We start from the raw sequence: 20,289 nt of genomic DNA, 5'->3' as shown, positions 1-20,289 counted from the left end.
GAACTAATGCGCAGTAGCATTGTGCTTTAGTAAGATATTAGCTCCTTGCTGAATTCACCTACTTCATTCATCTACTAGATTCTACTACCTATGCAGATGAATTAAGTGGTGCGTGGAGGGTAGTATAAAGAGCTGTGGAAGCAGAACTAACTGCTCTACTGGAACAGAACAGGAGACGGCTGAAACGAGACGCCCGGCAGCACACGCGTCACCCGGTTAGAGAGAGAAGTGGAGTAGTACACCATGCATCAGAGAAGTGGAGTAGGACACCGTGCATCAGAGGCTGTTAGTGAGTTAATGTTGGGAGTATGGGTTCGGGGGTCATGCGTGGGCAGGGCGGACGGACAGACGTTCAAACTTATGAGATGCATTAAAAAGATGAGAACAAACGGCGACGCAACTCAACGATGACGCTACTCGTTCTAAAGAAAGATTTGTGGAGGGACCAATATGAGCCAGGAGCCGGCTGTATTACATGACTGATTAATCGGCTGATTAATCGTTCAAACATTAGGCTTGCAGAGAGAACCCCGGACCATTAGCGGTTCAGAGGGCCTCCACTTTTTTATTAGCCTAGTCTTGAAAGACAAAACGATAAGACAATCGGACTCGACTACTGATCGGACTTTTTTCCAGTCTCCATTGATCCATCCACAACTTTCACCTGAACTCCCCGTGCAGCTAAAGCACATAGAGAAAAGAGGATGATGCAAACAAAAGAATCACACGAATGAAAACCACCTTACCATGTCGTCAGCCAATGTTTTTATGTGTATGTTCTGTTGAAGGGAAGGCACAGTGTAAAAAATGTGGCCCAACTGATAATGACCCCACAAAGTGTGTTTTGTGTGTGGGCGGAACATGAACACACATGCAAAAGTAATTAGACATCATTTAGCACTAAATGATCCCGTGAAAAAAACACAAATAGTTAAGTTGAGTGATAGCGAGCGGTGGGCCCCACTTGGCACATGCAGGTCTGTACTATACGTCTGCAGTAAATCATGTGTCTCTGCAGTAAATCAAAGTCAAAAGTGTGATTGAGGGGCAGGTTTTGGTGAAGTGTGTCTAAAGTTGAAGATGCTGTGGAAAAGTCCCCCTTCAGAGAACCTATAGAGAACTGAAATGACCTCACCCTAAAGATGGGCCAGCCATCGCACTGTTGCCCATCGTCTTCGCCACAAACACTAGAAAACCAAACTCTTCTCTTCCCATTTACAACACACAGCACCTCTCCACTACAATGAAAACATCCTTAGAGATTACAATCAAATTCTACACTCTTAAACAACAATAGCAGCCCTTTAAAAACGGCTCACATCTCCAAAACAGATGACTGTCTTGTATCCAGACACAATAAGCCAGACGCTGCCAAAGGCCTGTGGCTCTGCTCAGAACGGCCATTTGTAAAATTCCACACAGAGGAAGCAGCAACAACAACACAAGCACCATATGCTGTGGCGCCGGGCTGTGAAGCGCTAACGAGCAGGGAATGCGGGGCGCTCGTCGCTGTAAAGCATGCCTCCCGCCGTGGGGTTCTACTCCTTGGATAATCTCGAGTGGCGCTCGCCAGCTAGGAGGCCGGTGTTTTTCACCACACCTCTGTCAGTGTCCCTCCCTCCTAGCGTCTTGCACAGCTCTTAGCTCATACCGTAGCTCCAGGCTCCAGGCACAAGGATGCGGTTGTGAACTGCGATATCTGTCACCCGCAATCTCTGCTGTGGAGCACTAAGAGTTGGGAGGTGTGATGCAATGCATTGGGGCTGAGCCTCTCTGACTATGGATGAGACACTGAACTGGCTGTTAAAAGTTTCCCCTTCAAGACACTAATCAAGATGATGCATGCACACTGGCACTGCTCCCGAAGACACGTTGGATAAAGAGCTAACATAGGGTAGTATTGATCAGCTGATGCCTAAAGGGCCAGCGATTCAAATTAGAACATAATGGCCACATCGCCAGATGTTAAATTGTCGACTAAACGTATCAATACCAGCCCTACCCATGTGACAAGAGGTACTCTATTATCTCTGAACCAATAAGCATGAAGGTTGTAGTTCAAAACAAGAGCGTCGCAATCGCAAAACCTCTCAAGGACATTGAGCTGCACTGCTTTTCTACCACAGCCCAAAACTATGTAAAACACCACTAATTTTTCAAATGGGGTAATTAAACATATTTTAATCAATTTAACAACATTTGAACCTTTTTGTTGAGCTAATTGCTTTGACTTTAGGGGAAGCCGTCAGTACTGCTCTCCCCAGTCATTATTTTGGAAACAGAGCAACTACACAATTTACCATGTAACAATTAAGCCTGATGTCCTCTGGGCTTCCCAAGCTTATTAAAACCCAGAGTTTATTTTTCATCATAATAAACGTTTATTGCTGACAACAAATTCTACAAAATTACAAAATCAAATAAGCCCTCAGCCCGTTGCTCATCAAATATGATGTTGACATTTAAGGTCAGGGGAAGATAATCCATGGTACATTTAGAGACAAACGGCACCTGCCAAAAGTGTTTTTATTATTTATTTACCAAGTTAGGTTTTCTCAATCCAAAGTGCATAGGCCTGAAGTCATATTTTCTGAATTGAAATCCAGAGTTGCAGTATTGGTTCTCAAAATTGTATTATTCATAATTTTATGATACCACAGCACTAGGTGGCGCATGGAATATGACTTTCCATCACTGCCACTGCAAGAATGAATGAATCTCAGAGCTGGCTATGATTGAACCACTGGGCATACAGCACAACAGTACATGTATAATATGTCTTTTTGTGAGTGGCTGTAAGCCAGCGCACCATACTGTAGATAGAATTTGTCGGGTTGTCACTCCCTCCCTCCCTTAATCCGTTCCGTTGTTGACCTGCATTTGTATGTTGGCACTACAAGAGGCAGTAGTCCCAGCACACCAAAATAAATACACTATGACATTCCGCACTTTCAAGTTCCTTGGTAGTGTAGTGGATTAAGCGTCTGACTCCCATATGGGAGATCAGGGGTTCGATCCCCGGTTGAGGACGAACCTGTTTGATTTTTTAAGGAAATGTAGTCTGTTTTGCAGATGAATTAACTGTGTCAAACTGATTGCAGAAACTGGGTGACCCGTTGATATACTAGACTTGTGCTTGCCGTTATGTTTCTCTGTGTATGCAACTCTGTGTTTTGTTTTCTGCTCCTCCTGTTCTCGGTGCCACTCCCAGATTCCTGAGTGGATCCAGTTATAATTAATATAATTCAAAGCAGGGCAGTGGCTAGTTCCAGTGCGAACTAGAATGGAGAAGTAAGACTTCTCCTTCCCTCCACTAGTCTGGGGGTCCACCTTGGGCAAGTGGTAGTACCCCCTAGCCCCCCTACCTGGGGTTACAGGTAAAGACCCAGATGGATCAAGAACTAAGAGGAAGAGAGACCCGGCCCGGAGGAAGCCCGGGGCCCTCGTCTGGAGCCAGGCCCAGTTAAAAGTGCTCTTTTCCTAACCATATAACTGCATCTGTTCACTCCTCACTGAAAAACACACTATTAAATGGGCGACAAGGCCCCTCTAAAAAGAGACAAGGAAATCCGGTTTTGCGTTAATTAATTAGAAGAATTCTTAATTATTAATGGATCACTAGGAGCCTGGCATGGTTGGCGGTTCAGACTGTAGCACCATGTGCCGTTGACAATACTTGGCAACCTTGCATCAGTGCTCTGTCTGCCACCACTCTCTCTGCCAAACCGTTCACTTTGACTAATGTCACAGCTAGTCGGCTTTCCTCTTAATTAGGTTTCTTAATTTAGGTTTTCGAGGGGGAGCGTTTAAGGGAGAAAGTGTTCCTTTACATAGGGACATGACTGGTAAACAAAACGGGACTTGGTGGTGGTGGCTCACAAGAAGTAAATGAAGGCCTTAAACACGTCTATGGATAGACGGACTCATGTGCCATCCTTAACTAGAATATTCTTTGTCAATGCACAGATACAGCATGTCGTCATCATTCAGATTAAGTATTGAGAGGATGTTTTTACTTGAGCTTATTCCAGCTGAATTAGATTCAACTTGGGCCTTTTTTTAATCAAGTTTGCCCCCATTAAAGCTGGTCTCAATAGTGCATTATGTAGCGACTGAGAGAGGCAGTCCAGAAAAGGACAGCATAGACAGATTCATAGCCAGACATTCATCTAAATACATCCAAGCACATACTGTACTGACGTGGCCTAATCCATAAGATACCCGTTATACTATACTGGCTTCTCAGAGATGGGATGAAGGAGGGATGAAGGAGTCCTGTGTTTGTGTGTGTGTGCGTGTGCATTTGTGTGTGTGTGTGTGTGTGTGAGAGTCACGGGGTGAGTGATGGCTATGAAGTACGGCCCCAGGCCCTTCATGAGAACTCCCCTATCCAAACAGACTGAGGCCTCCCTGCCCTCACCACAGAGCACGCTAGGCTACAGCCATGCAGCCGTCTGTCCATTAAGCCCACATAATAGAGCTCATCACACAAGGGGCCCCGATCTCTCGATGACCCAATTATACGTTTATGCATAGAGGAGGTACACTATAGGCTGCCTTCACGTACTGTAGTCAGAACCACCCTCCAAGGAGTCACTGTAGGAGTGTTATTGTCTGTGCCACGGCCAGAACAAAGCCTCGGTACCACAGCAGCCTCCCCGCTGACTGGGACTCCCATTCAGAACAGCCTGGCTCCTGTCCAAGAACGGAGGAGCCCGTCTCCGAGGACAACGCTACTGGGTAAGAGGGAAACACAGTGGCCCGGGAAAGAGAGAGTTGGAGGGACAGAGAGGGAAAGAGAGAGAAGGGGGGGGAGAGGGAGAAAGAGACACAGAGAGAGAGAGAAGGGGAGAGAGAGTGGGAGAGAGACTGAGAGACATAGGGAGACAGATGGAGAGACAGAGAAAGAGAGACAGAAAGAGAGAGAGAGAGAGAGAGAGGGAGAGAGACAGAGATAGGGGGAGAGTGGAGGGGATAGAGAAACGCAGTGATCCTACAGAGTTCTTGACTCATTAGAGCTCTGTGTTATATGTGTTTATTCACAGGTATAAACAAGGTCATTTAATGATGTAAAAGTTTAAATACGTACTGTACATGCATGTGATCTATACGCCTGCTACACGGATGCCAACAACCTAGTAAGTGCAGTTGTATTCCCGAGATAACCTTCTATGTTTACTATGCTCTTAATTGGTGATGTACTGATATCATTTCAGAGCAAAAACCAATAATTGATCTTCATGGATGATACCATAACAAGAACCGCTATTTTAAATTGTATCTCTACATTTTCTTTAAAAAAGAACAAACTGTATATTCATTGATGTTGTGTAAGACACAAATAAGTCCTGAAGTAAAGAGTGCATAATTCTATGATTTCCATACAGTTTTTCAATTTGCTTAGGCTCTCAAGCTTGTTTTCTTTGTTTTTTGCAAACTAGGCATGCATTTGAGTCTTGAGGCACGCACATTATACATCCCTACTTTCAGTAAGACAACCATGTAAACATCCTGCAGTTTTCTTCCCGGCCCCTAAACATCCCCAGAGTGTCTTATAAGTCACATGTCTGAGCAAATACCTCCGCAGAAACTTCTAAACTGTGTGGGGAGGTGATGTCTCTATACACACAAACAGTCCGTTGCTCAAACATGGCCCGTCATAAAGGAAAGCTGGCTTGTTCTGTATTCATGCTGTATATTTATATTGATCCATATACTGTACAGCATATTCTGAAGTTGAATTTAATTGAATAGCTGCAGGGAAATAAAGATTAGGTGATCCAACTAGCTGTCCTCTTCTCCCACAATACAACATTGGCCAACTAGTGAATTCCCAATAAAATAAACAACAATTCAAATCATCTAAAAAATGCAATATAGGCTACAATACAAAATCTGTATCCTGTTTCTTCTAAATATTCTCATAATGCATTTCTAATGATTGTCAATTATTTACAATCACTATATGTGTCTAAATATCAAAATTGTTTTCCCTATGTCACATGACCATACTAGTTCATCGTGGTTGCCTTGCCGACGGGAATGCCGGCGTGAGATAGCTAGCTCAAGTAGCCTAATGTAAGCTCTAGGGCTGTGGTATACAATTTTTCTGACCACGATGAAAAAGCAACGTAGTGATGAGAGCAAACGCACTTTCCGTTTCCAGAACGGCAGATCTATCAAACTGAAGTGACGGCAAACCAGCAGCTTTCTCCAGATCGTGTAGAAAATGACTTGTTTTTCTACCGGCCAGTGTAGCGCGTGGCCTCCATCATTTACTTGCCAAAGACTATTTACCTGCATTTGGTGACAGGCAAGTATTAATTTTGGACCCTTCTGAGAAGTAGGCTATGTTCACTATCACCTATATGTTCACTATCACCTATATGTTCGCTATCACCTATAGCCTGCTTCTTATAATGGACTGTTATAAACAGGACTGTTAAACAGCCCTTTGTGCGCTAAACTGAAGTGAAACAGAAATGTTTTGTTATTTCACAAGCTGGAATGGATGGAAAACAGTGATAACTAAACATTGTGGTTATATGATAAGCGTACATTTAGGGCTGTCCTGAATACCATTTCCGATAAACAGGCTTTGAATACTCTTTGGTGTTTCTGACCGAAATTCTAGATGGATCCAGTCGGTATTATAAGGCTTAGGCTCCCCAAGCAGCTGAGCAAGTTCAAATGTGCCAGGCACAGAAAAGCGAAAACAACACCATCAGTTTTTGATAGGATGAATAATTATGAAGCTATTAAATCAAATGTTTTTGTCTAGTCTATGCCAACAAATAGGGTAGCATAGGCCTAATGTATAATTACCTTGGCTATGCTCATTGCATAGCTGATGGGATTGGTCATAGGCCTACACAATGCACATCAGGCCTAATGCTTACATGTTTGAGATGATGATTGATCAAACTTGTACTTCTGTGATATGCCCATTTCTGGTCACATATTTGGCACTAATCCTTTTTTTAATCATCTGATGATTTAAAATGTTGCAGATTCCTCTTTCATCTGGAGGCGTCCATCTGCCTTCTACTACGCAGGCGGCATGGATTAGATTAGTCTTCCATAGCCTGGTACGCCCATCCCATTCTCACGAGCTCACATTCTGTTTCACTAACGCAGAACGGTCTGGCCTTCGCCTTCTCCAGAGCGATTATGCCAAAATCCAGACCATACCGGGCCAATCAGGGACTGCGTTTTAACTGCTGTCCCGCCCCACAGTGGAAAGCAGCCCCTGATTGGTTCGTGTCTCTGCCACTCGCTAAACAAACATGGCGGCTCCCGAAGCAACGAGTGGTAACGTTAACGTTAGAAGAATAAACCCAGCTATAAGTGCAGTTATGCAGAAATAGACTTAACCACAACACTTTAACTAGAACAAGAGTATGCAGTATGTTTCTCGGTGGAAAAGATGTTTTTGCCGTTCTTCCGACTGGATTTGGCAAAGGTTTGCTGAACGCTGATTGGCTGAAGGTGTTTGTCTGTCAAGGCAAGTACCCCCGCCCACATAATCGCTCTCTATGGGGCGAAGGCCAGACCGATATCGCGGAGCGAAGCAGTGAGCTCGCTAGATCGGGATGGTCATACCAGGCTAAGTCTTACGTGCATTATCCTTTTTTCTTCATTGTGGCGCAAACCCCGGACAAAAAATCATTTAACTAACACCTTAACCGCTCGGCCACCAGGCAATACGGTAAACCTGGCAGAACATGTAAGGATGAAGTGAAGGGAGATGATTTAAGTATGGTCAATTTTTTTTTCTCTTTTCATTTGTGTATCCACCCAATGATTCTGATCCGCTCCAAAATTGTATGGGTTCTAACTTGGCCCATGCTAATGATTTTTGTGAAAATCGGTCTGGTAGTTTTTGTATAATCCTGATTTGCGACGAACGAACGAACTCCAGTAACACACCCAAGTGAAAATATACCCCCTAGCACGTGGAGGCAAAAATCCCTACCTCTGTTAGATGGTGGTGTGTTTCAGTATCAAGACTTTTCTAGTAGTTTCCCTAAACTATGTGCAATGAAATGGGTCAAAAGCAAAGCAACTCAAAGTGCAACTGGTTCAAGGAAAATAGCTCTAAAGAGAAAATGAGTATTGTGTCATGTTCCATGTTAAACATGTAGGTCATTGTAACCAAAGGCTTCCGGTTTCTATCTAAGCTACAATGAAAGGATTTCATTGTTCAGTAGCCAAGACACTGATGGTTTAATACATGACATAATGAGATAAAGTAAGCCCAGGCCTATACCAACTAACAGAGTTAATGTAATGTAATGTATTCAAGCCCTGTTGGCCTGTGTAGTTAACAATAACTGAGGTGAATAGTGAGTGAAGCAGTGCCCAGATCAGGGAGAAGCCCTGTTAAATAGTGCCACAGGCATGACCCATTTCCATAAAACATTCCTCTGTTTCCTGGTGGGAAAGGCCAAAGCTATGGTAAAAAACCTACAACATCCTACAGGATGAATGAATGCCATCTCTTTGGGGGGTTGTTGATTAAACATGGCCCAACATGTGTCTGGACATCTTTATGCTCTGTCCAGGCTCCTGTAATACCAAAAGGAGTGAGGCTGAGAGGGTGAGAAGCAGGGTAGGAATTTTGTCATTTTAGTGGCAAGGCCATTTGGCCTTCGGTGTCAATTTATTAGGGCACAAAGGCCACATGCCAAGGCACAAAGGCCATTGAGTGAAATAAAAGGATTTGACACCTACAAATAAATTAGTTTAAAGCAGTAGTTCAGTAATATTTTTAACTGAATGGCCTACTGAATTTTTACCACCCAAGTAAGATACAATAACTGTTCTCGACAGTATGTCCAATAAATAAGAAACATGAAAAACATGCTTTTAAAGCAACCTCGAGATTTAGATGGTAGCAGGGGCACAAAAGCCATGGTGGCCGCAGGGGGTAGAATTATTTTCGGGGCATCACGGCCAGAGGGAGGGGCATCGACAGCCATGGCTGTCGTGTAATTCCCAACCTGGTGAGAATATCAGGTGGGCAAACCGGCATTCTGATATTCAGGTCCAGCAGCTTAGAGTGTGGAGACAAACCTACACACACAGACACACACTAGGGAGGAAGAGAGAAAGGAACATCTCACTCCAATCGAGAAGACAAAAGGCCACACATACCTATCAAATAATGGAGCTCTGTCTGCAGATCTGCAGAGTTGTGGTCAGACAGATTGAATCAAGAGCCCCTTCCAAAAACAACACAATTAAACACAAGTCTGGCACAGTGTTACCAAAGCCCCCCTCCCCTCTGTAAATATGCACACGAGGCTTTTCCCCAAAAAAGGCTATTAGGTAAAGTTGAGAGCTCAAGTGCCTTTAAATGGGCAGGAGTCAGTGGCATTATGGCTTTTATTTTGGGAAAGTTGTCGTATGAAACCAGCTATTGACCAGAGGAAGCAGACAAGGCGGCGGTGGTTGAGTGATTCAGCCTCTCGGTGGATGACCTGACCATGTGACTCTTTAACGAGAACAGCTTTGCCCTCAGGTTTGTACAGACCTGTAAAATGAATTTCAAAGCGGTGCTCTCTTGGGGTTAGCTTCACAGAGTGCCTTAACAAAGGCTTGAGTTTGTATGAAAGGGGATGTGTGTTCCAAATGGAGACTTCTGGATCTCCCTGTGAATGTCATCGAGAGACTTGTGTCATTTGAAACATAGCAACTATTCAGGGATCTTACAGTACGTGCAGAGCCCAAGATTAAGGCCATCAAGAACGGGGGCTTTATGACCGGAGGGGCTGTATCGCTCATCGTTAAGAATAGTCACCATCTGAACATGATGTCAGAACAGTTTTTCTGTTTCTTCAACCGCATGACCAAAGCATTCTTCACCACTTCCTCTCTACCACTTCCTGAATGCCATTAAACACTCACATGTGGCCCGTTTCCTGCCATTTCTCACACGTCTCCAAAAGCCCCTCACTCCCACACACACACACACACGCACACACACACACACACACACACACTTCTGACCTGAATGTGAAAAGAAATGCCATGAATCATGACAAAAATGACACTGACAGGAGTTATCTGATAAAGGAGTCATGCTTGACATGGACATATAGTACACAGTAGGAACTAGACTTTGTATTATTGTTTCCACTCTGATAAGCTGTGGTAATAACATGCTAACAAGCTAGTTATGACCTAACGTGCACTTTAAAACCCATCTGTCAAACTAAAACGCCTTAAACACCCCTCTATAATGTCAGTCTTAACACAAGGAATACAATGAACCCATGAGTCATGAGTCAAAAAGATTTACTGTCCAAAGAACAAAGGTTAAGTGTTCCATTACACAGTCGTTCACATTATTCAGATGCCAACAGCCCCCACAGGGAATGCCCTAATACATTATTTAACAAAAGATAAAGCAGTCAGTGATATTACAAATTTAGGTGTTTATTTTATAGTGGGGAAGCTAAGCTCAGAATATACCAAGAATCATTCAATTTTGTGATACAAGCGCCAAACTTGGCACATATGTTGAAGAGTATGTTTAGAACAAATCTGGATATTGGGGCATCGGAAAGACGCCCCCTGGTGGCCATAACACCACACCTTAGGATGTGGTCGTCCCCATCCGGCCCGACCTCACCCTAGCCTCACTAAAATCTATGTAGAGCCTCTATGCTTTGGAATATGATCTTCTACTTTGGTGTGGTAAATGTGACATGCTGCATAACTGATCCAATGTAAGTTTTCATACTACATTAGACTTGGCCAGGCTTTATTGGCTGTCTAATTGTACATTTCTTTAGGTGAGTACAATTTTTCTTAATGTTTTTGCTGTGTCTTGGTCACAGCAGAGTAATTGATTACCACCTAGATAATTCTTTACACTACTTTAACAATCCCACAGGTGTGGTAGATCTTCAGGTAAAATTTTAGGAACGTAGGTCATAGCATTGTGGAACAGTACTCATTTTAATTTGGCTTTGTCTTTAAGGCAGATTTTTTTCCCCATAAAAAGCCTTAGTAGAAATACAACAAAAGACAAACACAGTCACTCCAACACCCTTTCTATGAAGCAACCCCCATAGCAACCCCCCATCCACCACAAACAAGCCAGCCAGCACATTTTTCATCGTTCAAAAATCAATATCTGGCCTGGAAGATAAATGAGTTAATCAGGTGAGCGAGCTAGCTCAATAAGGACAAACTTTGCTAGCTAGTCAAATCATGGTTAAAGGAGTAGTAAAGGGAAAATGCATGTTTAGCCCTGTTTTAAGGTTACTTATGATCATATACAATGGTTCAGATCAAAACGTTGACAAAACTAGCACTTTTGAGAAAGTCTGATACTTGCTCTAGCACCCTTTAGGTCATACAATGGATGTGGGTGGGCACCGTGAAAAATCTTTCAAAAACATGTTAAACTGTGATATAATTTAGCCGCCCCACTATTAGGAGTGCAAAGGGGAAAGGCTGCAATTGTCCACCAGATGGACACTGTAAGCATATCTATTGTTTACTAAATATACAAAGTGCAATTGCATCTTTACCTTTTATAATAAAGCCTTCATAGACACATCTCACATAAGAGGCACTTGCGCTAAACTGATGTGAAACTGCCCATGCATTACTGCTATTTTAATCACTTAAATAACTTACTAATGGTCTAGTGTGATTATAATCATTAAGACCAGATTGAACTAATTAAGTGGATATCACCCTCCATAGTACAAATCCCTATCAGACACAGAGAACTGAATAAGATTGAATAAAAATAATCAACATGTTCAGATTAAAAGTAAAAGAAAGTTGTCTAACTGGCAATAATGGGAGTATGAACAACTTTTAAGGTCTGGTAAAGTATTTCACTTGTTTCTTGAATTGAGATTAGTTAAGAAAGAATCTGCTGTGCAATTGCAGATGAAATTGGTTTTGCCTGCAGAACATATTTGCTGGCGAGAACACAGAGGACCATGGCAACACAATTCAATGGAGACAAGTAATGATCAGTGGGCCTCAAACAGGATCCGTCCAGAGGAGCTGAAATCAAGTGAAACTTAGCAACAGCCAGAGAACCAACAGCATTAAAAAGACATTTGCAGCCAATGAAGGATACACACTCACAGGGCATGAGCTAACATCTGCTTATACAGCACCAAGAGGAAAGTGGAGAAAAGGCGTTATGTGTGTTGTACGGTGTCACATTGATGGTGATTCAGACTAGTGCTATTCTTTCTCTGGCCGAGCAAACAAGTTCAACCACACTCAGTTACAGTTAGAGTACATTTATGCACGTGTGAAACACAACCCCTCCCTGTCTGTGTGTGTGTGTGTGTGTGTGTGTGTGTGTGTGTGTGTGTGTGTGTGTGTGTAGATTGGATATTGAGCTGCACTGGCTGGAGAGTGATGATGATGATGACGATGATGACTCATCTCAGTTTCCTGTCTAAGTGCAGACGTTAAGAAGATCTGTTTACTCTCAGGGCTCTGCCCGGAGGTCTGTCTTCTGATCGTCTGACACGAGCCACCGCAACAGGCACGCACGTGCACACACACACTCAGAATGACCTTTGACATGCTGATCCAGGATGTAACGGAATGAAAATTTCACGGTTATCAAATCACGGATATCAGTATTATCACGGTATTGTTAAAATATGCTGAAAAGATTCAAAAGGTTTCCCTCCAAAACCCCAAGAGCACCTGAAAGACTTATGTTACCCTGTTCTCACCAGAGCGCCAAGTTGAATCTGCTCTAGTTCAACATTCAAAAGGTACTGATACACACACATTATCTTTATTATGTTTATCATTTACTCAATCATTCACGCGCGCACACACACACACACTTTTTCTTCATTGATAGTATGCCTCTTCTTTCAATACAAAAATGAAAGTGAAACTAAAAGCAATGCACACAACTAGCCTACAGTAGGTTACACTGAAAGCTTCAGTTTACATTATTGACATAAGCTACTGTCATGACCTTTATCCAGAAACAAAAGTTGAACCCATTGCAGCAAAATAGCATCAGTGTAATCATCAGTGTAACTGCTTTAGCCACTGACCGCTACCATTAATGTTATGGAAGCTGCTGCTAGTTGTTGTGAGCCCATGAGCTAACTGGCTATCCCGCTCTTATTGTGCTGGATTAGCATTGGAAGCATTGGAACTGATGTGTCCAGGTGACAAGACCCATCTTTATTTATCAGACATTACCGTCCTACCAGTCCCGCACAGAAACAAGCCAGCCAACACACATAAGCCAGGCTTGACCTGGCCTGGTTTTCAAAAGCCTCAGGATCTGCCTATTACACTAGAACGCAATTCCGGATTTCGAGCGCCAAAACATTCAGACTTATCCCATGGCCACCGGGTTCAAGGTCCGTTTTGGCTGGGGTAGTGTAACTGCTCAAGGGCCCTTCTAGTGCCCAGAAACCCCTCATCAGGGTATGCAAAAAATTGTGTGCGCTGCGCATGTGTAACTATAACCATGAAAGTTTGTGTGCATCGCACATACAGTGAAGTTGGAGATGTCAGATGTTTTAACTATTTTTTAATGTTTTGTTGTTCCAAATGATTAATCATTGGTTTGCAAAAGACGGCGAGATCATAAATGGCAGTCATTAATCCATATGAATAGAGGATTGATAATTGAAAGAACAGATAAACGGAAAATGCATTTCCAACTTCTGCCTAAGAAACTTCCAGCATAGCCTCATTCTGGTAGAATTCTACATTTGTTTTCAATCACATCTGTTTCATATTAGTGTTCTCAACACTTGCTATCAGCCACAGAATGCAGATCTCCCTTTGGGGAAACATTCTACTCTTCTGTGTCCCTTACGCACTACTGCACATCAGTCATACAGCCACAGTTTCTCACTGGAAAATAAAGAAAACTCAAAGAAAAAACCATTGATCTGAAAATGAGCACAGCGTCATCAGGAGGACGGGCATTGTCCTTCATTCAGATAATGTTAAAGTCCAGCACCATACGATAAGATAGGTGCTGGGGTGCTTGGTCCATCACACACATTCCATCCCCATTAACACATACACCATGAGGCCCTTAACATGAGGATGCAAAGTTCATGATGCTGCTCTAGGGATCTGTGGATATTAGAGTATGTCGTCACCCCGGTCTGAGGTCACAGTTTACACTGGTATGCAGAGGGGGACGTCTCTCCCTCAAACCAGATCTTCTGAATTCCTCTGAAATGACTGCCTCCATTATTAGCCCGTGCTTGGTTAGGACTTCCACTTCCACTTTCCTCAGGGTGGCAAACTTGGCGAACAAGTAGCCTACATAACAGCAGAGGTCACCGACGGACATTTTAGACAGGCGTGAGCATGGCGAGAACTTCCCAAACAGCGCGGCGTTATCCCGATGTCCTTGGTGGTTGTTCTGTGCGTCCACAACCCCAGCCCAAACAATTCCCCATGTTATGTAATCCTGCCCGGCGGTGACTTGTAAAACAAACACAGCTTTCAACTGGCGCTGCTTTTTCTGTACACAACTGGCTTTTCCCCGGGCAGGCCAGAATACCTGGCTCGGAATGAAGCCCATGGTGCAGGCATGGAAAGGCCTGCCACCACCGGAGACAAAAACTGCTTTAATCCAGCTCAAGACGAATTTAAGACCGTCCCCGAATGTGGACCGTCTCCACACTAATCCAGTACATTCACACGTACATTCAGAAGAGCTGATACCCTATGGAGAAAGTCACGTGTGGCGAAAGTAAAGTTTTGGAGGACATCTATAGGCCTACATGCAGTACTGGTATCGGCCTCTTTACCAGTCCGTGAACACAGTCTAAACCTATAAGATGTCTCGGCGTGAGGGGGGAGGGGAAAACAAATGGCAGGTCATGTCTCCACCTAGGGATGAATCATTACTTCCTCCCTCACTCTGCACAGTGGGAGTTTTGCTCAATCCAAAACAGGGGCCTCCCGTGTTGGCAGGGAGAGGAGGATAGGGCAACAACAGGGAACGTGCCTGTCCACCGGTATCTCTTAAGGCGCACAGAGCAGTGAGCTCACTGGGAGAGAGAGAGAGAAAGTAGAGAGAGAGAGAGGGGGGGGGGGGGGGGGGCAGAATGAGAGAGAGGGTGCCTGGATGACATCAGTGCCCATTCATTCACCAATGAGTAGAGCTGAAAAGCACTTGGGCCTGGCCAGGGTGTGTGAACAACGGAGGGAGGCGGACGAGGGGGACTGGGGGACATTCAAAAGTTGTTGTAAAGCTTTGCGTTTCCCCCAAGCTGAAAAACCACACACACCACACCCTTGGGAGAGACTCTGTGGGTTCAAGTCCAGCCATGTCATTACAGTCCACACACTGGGGTTTCCTGCTCAGTGGAAAACTCTCGGTTAACCCTACTGGAGCACATACCGAACATTACAAGTTTGTGCCTCAGGCCCTCAATAATGCACCCCCACCTTCCCCAACTGTGAGCTAGACTGAGCCAGAGAAAGAGAGGAATGGTTGCTTTTGTTTAGACCTATAACACTGGTCATGCTCAGTCCCCTGTACACGGCGCTCTGCGTAGTTCCTCCGAGTCTCCGCCTCAGGCCAGGAGATGTTTCGCATTCCTAAACGCCGACGAAGCCCTCGCTAGCGTGGACCCATTCTCCCAGGAGCACCGGATCACAAGCCCCGCCCTTCAAAGGACATAGTTGAGTAATTGGCTCAGCGTAGCTCAGCCCAAATTGGAGCGACATATTTGGTAAACAAAGCCATAAATTCGCAGAGGATAACAGTTGATCTCTGTGGTAGAATTGTCCTGACTCTGTCCTGATTGTGTCACGTCTCTTTAGAGCTTAGAGCTGCCATGCTACTCAAATCCCTATAACATACAGTGCCTGTGTGCAGCAAGGTTTTTTTGACAACCTCGGTCACGTGGTCATAGATGACGCGGCAGTGTCAATATTCTAACTGCAAGCATATATAGGCCTCTTGTTTAAAAAGTGGACTCTATATAGGCGTGATCCTGCCCTATATAGACTACTTAATTCTGAAATCAAGTCAGTTGATCCTATTATCACGCATAAATAGCACTCCTAAATAGTTTGCGAAATACGAGTACTGTTGGAGACGCCACGCTGTAGCCCTCCCACTTGCTAGAACTTGTGATTTCATTTCCAGGTGAGGCATGATGTGCAGTAATGCTCACTGACATCTGAGACCATAAGGGTGTACACAGTCAGCATGTTTCTTCATCAAAACAACCAGTTTGTGTGTAAACAAACAGGCCCTGTTAACTAGAGGCTGAGGGGGTGAACCTGACGGACTAACAATGTGTAAACTGAGGCACAGTAAACTACATGATGATTAAATGCACTGTTGTTCAGTGGCTGTTCTTGTAGCTGTGCAAACTCTTCCGGTCGACGGAGCTTTCTGACCATCACAGTAATTTCTATCCTATTTAAAACAAATGTTGGGCTCATGTGATTGAATTTAGTTTCCACTACTATCTTATCTGTCAGGAATGCTTCAATGACAAACTGTCACCACAAGAATTATTTTCAAAGTTTCAGATAGGGCATTGATCAGGAGGTAGGCTGCATTGTCAGGCCTTAACTTGTGAGTGTTTTTAAAAGATGAGATTAAATTGGGCTGAAAGCACCATTTGACTTTTAGCCCCAAGTTAGTTATCCTCCTATTGGCCCACAATCCCATCTGGGGCTGTGTTTCTGCCAAAAATGGCTCTTTGAAGCTCATTTTGCTCTACAGGGGTGTGACAACATATGTGTGTAACACTGCTGGGATGATGAGACTTGGGAAAAAGAAGGAAAAAACGCGTAGTCTTGGAGAAGTACCGGTAACGGGTGAAATACACTGGAAAAATGAATAAAATCGCACACTCAACCTCTGCATGCTGGGTAATTTAATCAAACAGACAAAGTTTCAGCCTAGCATACTTCAAGAGTTTGATACCCAGTACAGAGAGCTTGTGTGTGCAGTTTCATTCCTTTATCTGTGTTGATGTGACTTAACAGCAAGACTCACGACCTACCAGTAGGTGACTGATTAACCTGTTCTAATTTCCATGAATGAGCTGTGATCATAAATTCTGGCCATAGTTTTCAACACAGGTTATCACTGATTCACTTATTAGAGTGTGAAACAGTGGAAAGACTATACTGTAGTGCTATGGGAAGTGTGACATTTAACCCTTGCATGACAATGACTAGACTTCAATGACATGATGAAAACTAGCCGTGGATACATACCAGTTTCTTGTTTTTACTCTCATCCTCATTAGATTTCTTCTTAGAGGGTTTATTTGGGTCCTCTCCACCGCTGGCTTGATCCATCTTGGACTATGTTCCCTTGAAAGATTGGAGGTGACGTCCTCAGAAGTAAACTCCAGCACTCTCGCTAACACTTTGAAAACGACCAGGGTTAGGTTTCCTCAAAAGCCATTCCACACAAGTGAGTGGAAAGAAGTGGAAAAGTATTCCAAGTAGCAGTAAAGCCCTAGAAGTGTCTTGAGAATCCAGCTGAAGAGTGAGGTCAGTTGCTTGAGAGGTGTGGTAGCTGTATCCTTCTAGATGTCTCTTCAACAGCAACTCTCAGTCCACACACCGCATGGAAATCTGTTATAAAAACATGAAAAACATATTTAAAAATTGGTTATTAATTATTTTGAACAATAAAAGGCAGAAATGCTGATGAAGTGTAGAATATCTTATCATATTGGCACGTGCTTTTGAGAGGGTTATAGCCTACATCACATGATACAAATACTAAGGTTAGTGTACAGAACTGTCAGCAGGGAAAGCAGTTGAGGGAATGTCAGTTATTGTTAAATTATATTATGAATGCCTTCAACTATGTATCTAAACAAACTTAACTGGCAACGGGACACAGTAATAACCGATACAAATGTTACCATGGTTATAGACAGTTTACAGTGTCAGTTATTTTGTAACATGTTTCATTCACTATTGCCGTGAATTCAATTCTAAATACAAATATATTACAATTCAATAAGCATCATTATTAAACAAGAAAATCACCGCTGCTGTCTGAATGGTTACTTTACAAATACATGAAGGCTATGTAAGCTACACTACTGTTAACAAAGACAACACTAATGCGAATGTTAGCCTATTTATGCGAATATATACAATTAACTTTGTTTACTTTGGTGTAATATCTTAATTTTACAACCTGTCAAAGAAAACTCGTACAAAATCCCATCCAGAGCTTACCGCCGCAACCGAACGTGAAAGCCAGGCCCACTGTAGTTCCGCCCACTTTTAAATCTGATTGGCCCATGAGCCACATACGGCGCAGAGATTCCACCGACGATTGGTCGAAACAGATGTCACTCGAGGGTCGGGTTGGGCGTCGGTGAGGGAGGAGGCGGTGCTAACAGAGAGGTCGGTTTGACTTCAGAGTGACTGGATTGGATTAATGAAAGGCTGGCAGAGGATACAAAGAAAGAAACAGCCCTCTATTTCTGTTGCACGCTCTGTTGTTTTTGTGTGTGTGTGTGTGTGTGTGTGTGTGTGTGTGTGTGTGTGTGTGTGTGTGTGTGTGTGTGTGTGTGTGTGTGTGTGTGCGGTCTTTTATGAGGATAGCATAATGCTATAATCACACTTTTCATATTTACACTTGCTTTTTTGTCAGGAACACAGCCATTATTGGGACATTTCAAAGTAGTACCATCATACACTCTGTCCACTCTGCCCTACAGGAATAAAACTATACACCCAACAATGGCCACAGTTAGCAGACTCTGAATCATTGCCTGGCCATTGATCTGTAAAAGAGTGAACAGGCAGCAAACCAATTAACACTGTAATTCTGTGAAGATAATGCTAGAGCTTGACCTTAATTAAAAACGTCCCACCCTTGAAAGGCCTTAACAGTTTCTGTAAGTAAGGGTGTAATTAAGGTGTTGCTATTCGGCCTGAGAAATCGCAGAACCAACAGGAAATTAAAGACCACCAAAATTAGGAGAAAATGGCTAAAAGCTAACTTAAAGGGGTAGTTTTTTTACCAGAACATCAACGGACACCATTGACCACTCAGTGATTTTCCTGTCTTTAAAAATGAGTTGGTGTTTTTAGTCACAGCACATACGTGTGTAAACTTCCGCAAACTAGGTAGCCTAGCAACATAAACAATAACAATTGCTACCGTAAGTAGTTCCGCTTCCTGAATCCCCTCTGTGGATTAATCTACACATCTACAACTGTCGCTTCAATACAAGTCAATGGATTTCATAAACTGATCAATAAAACCCTACAGGATTCATACTTTGCGGCGAATTTGATGTCAGAACACCAACGGACACCAATTACCCCCTCGGGAGCTTCTTGTCTTTGAAATCGAGAGTTTAACATGTTTTTGAATTATTTTTCAAGGTGCCCACCCACATCCATTGTATGACCTAAACGGTAGTAGAGCAATTATCAGACTTTCTCAAAAGTGCTAGTTTTGTCAACGTTTTGATCTGAACCATTGTATATGATCATAAGTAACCTTAAAACATGGCTAAACATGCATTTTCCCTTAACTACTCCTTTAAGGCCAAGATGCTGTACACCAAGTCACTGAGGCTTCAGGAACAGGTCCAAGAAGCCCATAAGACCAAGGATAAGGAGGTCAGAAAGAGTGCAAGGAATGACAAAAGGGCCTTTGTTGAGATGCTAGCCTGCAAAGCAGAAGGGGAAACCAGAAGAGACAAAATGAGTGTTGTATATAAAATCACCAAACAGCTCTGTGGCAAAAACACCAGCCAATCTGCTCCTGTAAAATACAAGGATGGTAACAACCTGTTAACACCAAGTGAATAGGCAGTGAGAGGGGTGCAGCACTTTTGTGAAGACCTCAATTGCCCTGAACCAGAACACCCTACTAACCCCACATCTGCATAAGCCTACTCAACATCAACACCAGCCCTCTGAAACAGAAGTCAGAAATGCCATCCAAATGACAAAGGATGGGAAAGCTGCAGGCTTTGACTCCATCAACACATATGCTGAAAGCTGATCTCAACACCTCAGTTCTCGCAGACCTTTTCAGAAACATCTGGGAGGGAAATGTCATTCCTGTGGATTGGGCTAAAGGTCTGATTGCTATAATTCAAAAGAAACACAATTTGCAAACCGCATTACACAGTGACACCCTGTGGAAGATCGTGCAATCCTATGGAGTTCTTCCAAAGACAATTGCATCAATACAGATGTTTCACCATCAATTTGAGTGTAGTGTGATCACAAACGGCCAACTCGCTGATTGGTTCCTTGTGGAATCTGGTGTACGCCAGGGATGTATCA

The 20,289-nt window shown here is 43.4% G+C and overlaps 1 protein-coding gene across 1 annotated transcript in view; it reads right to left on the bottom strand.

The window, feature by feature from the left end:
• diaph2 (diaphanous-related formin 2) overlaps nt 1-17,329 on the bottom strand; it is a gene marked incomplete at its 3' end in the record, with an annotated part of 387,717 nt that extends 370,388 nt beyond the window's left edge. Inside the window, exons 1-2 of the mRNA XM_084459450.1 lie at nt 17,230-17,329; nt 747-779 (exon numbers count right to left, since the gene is read on the bottom strand). Of these exons, the coding sequence (XP_084315576.1) occupies nt 747-779; nt 17,230-17,313 (117 nt within the window). The 5' untranslated portion in view covers nt 17,314-17,329. The remainder of the gene's footprint in view (nt 1-746; nt 780-17,229) is intronic.
• Between the last annotated feature and the right edge of the window lie 2,960 nt (nt 17,330-20,289).

This window comes from Borostomias antarcticus, assembly GCF_949987555.1.
Source record: "Borostomias antarcticus genome assembly, chromosome: 28".
Classification (NCBI taxonomy): domain Eukaryota; kingdom Metazoa; phylum Chordata; class Actinopteri; order Stomiiformes; family Stomiidae; genus Borostomias; species Borostomias antarcticus.
Note: the sequence above shows the minus strand (reverse complement) of the source record. Positions and strands in the feature narration are given on the sequence as shown.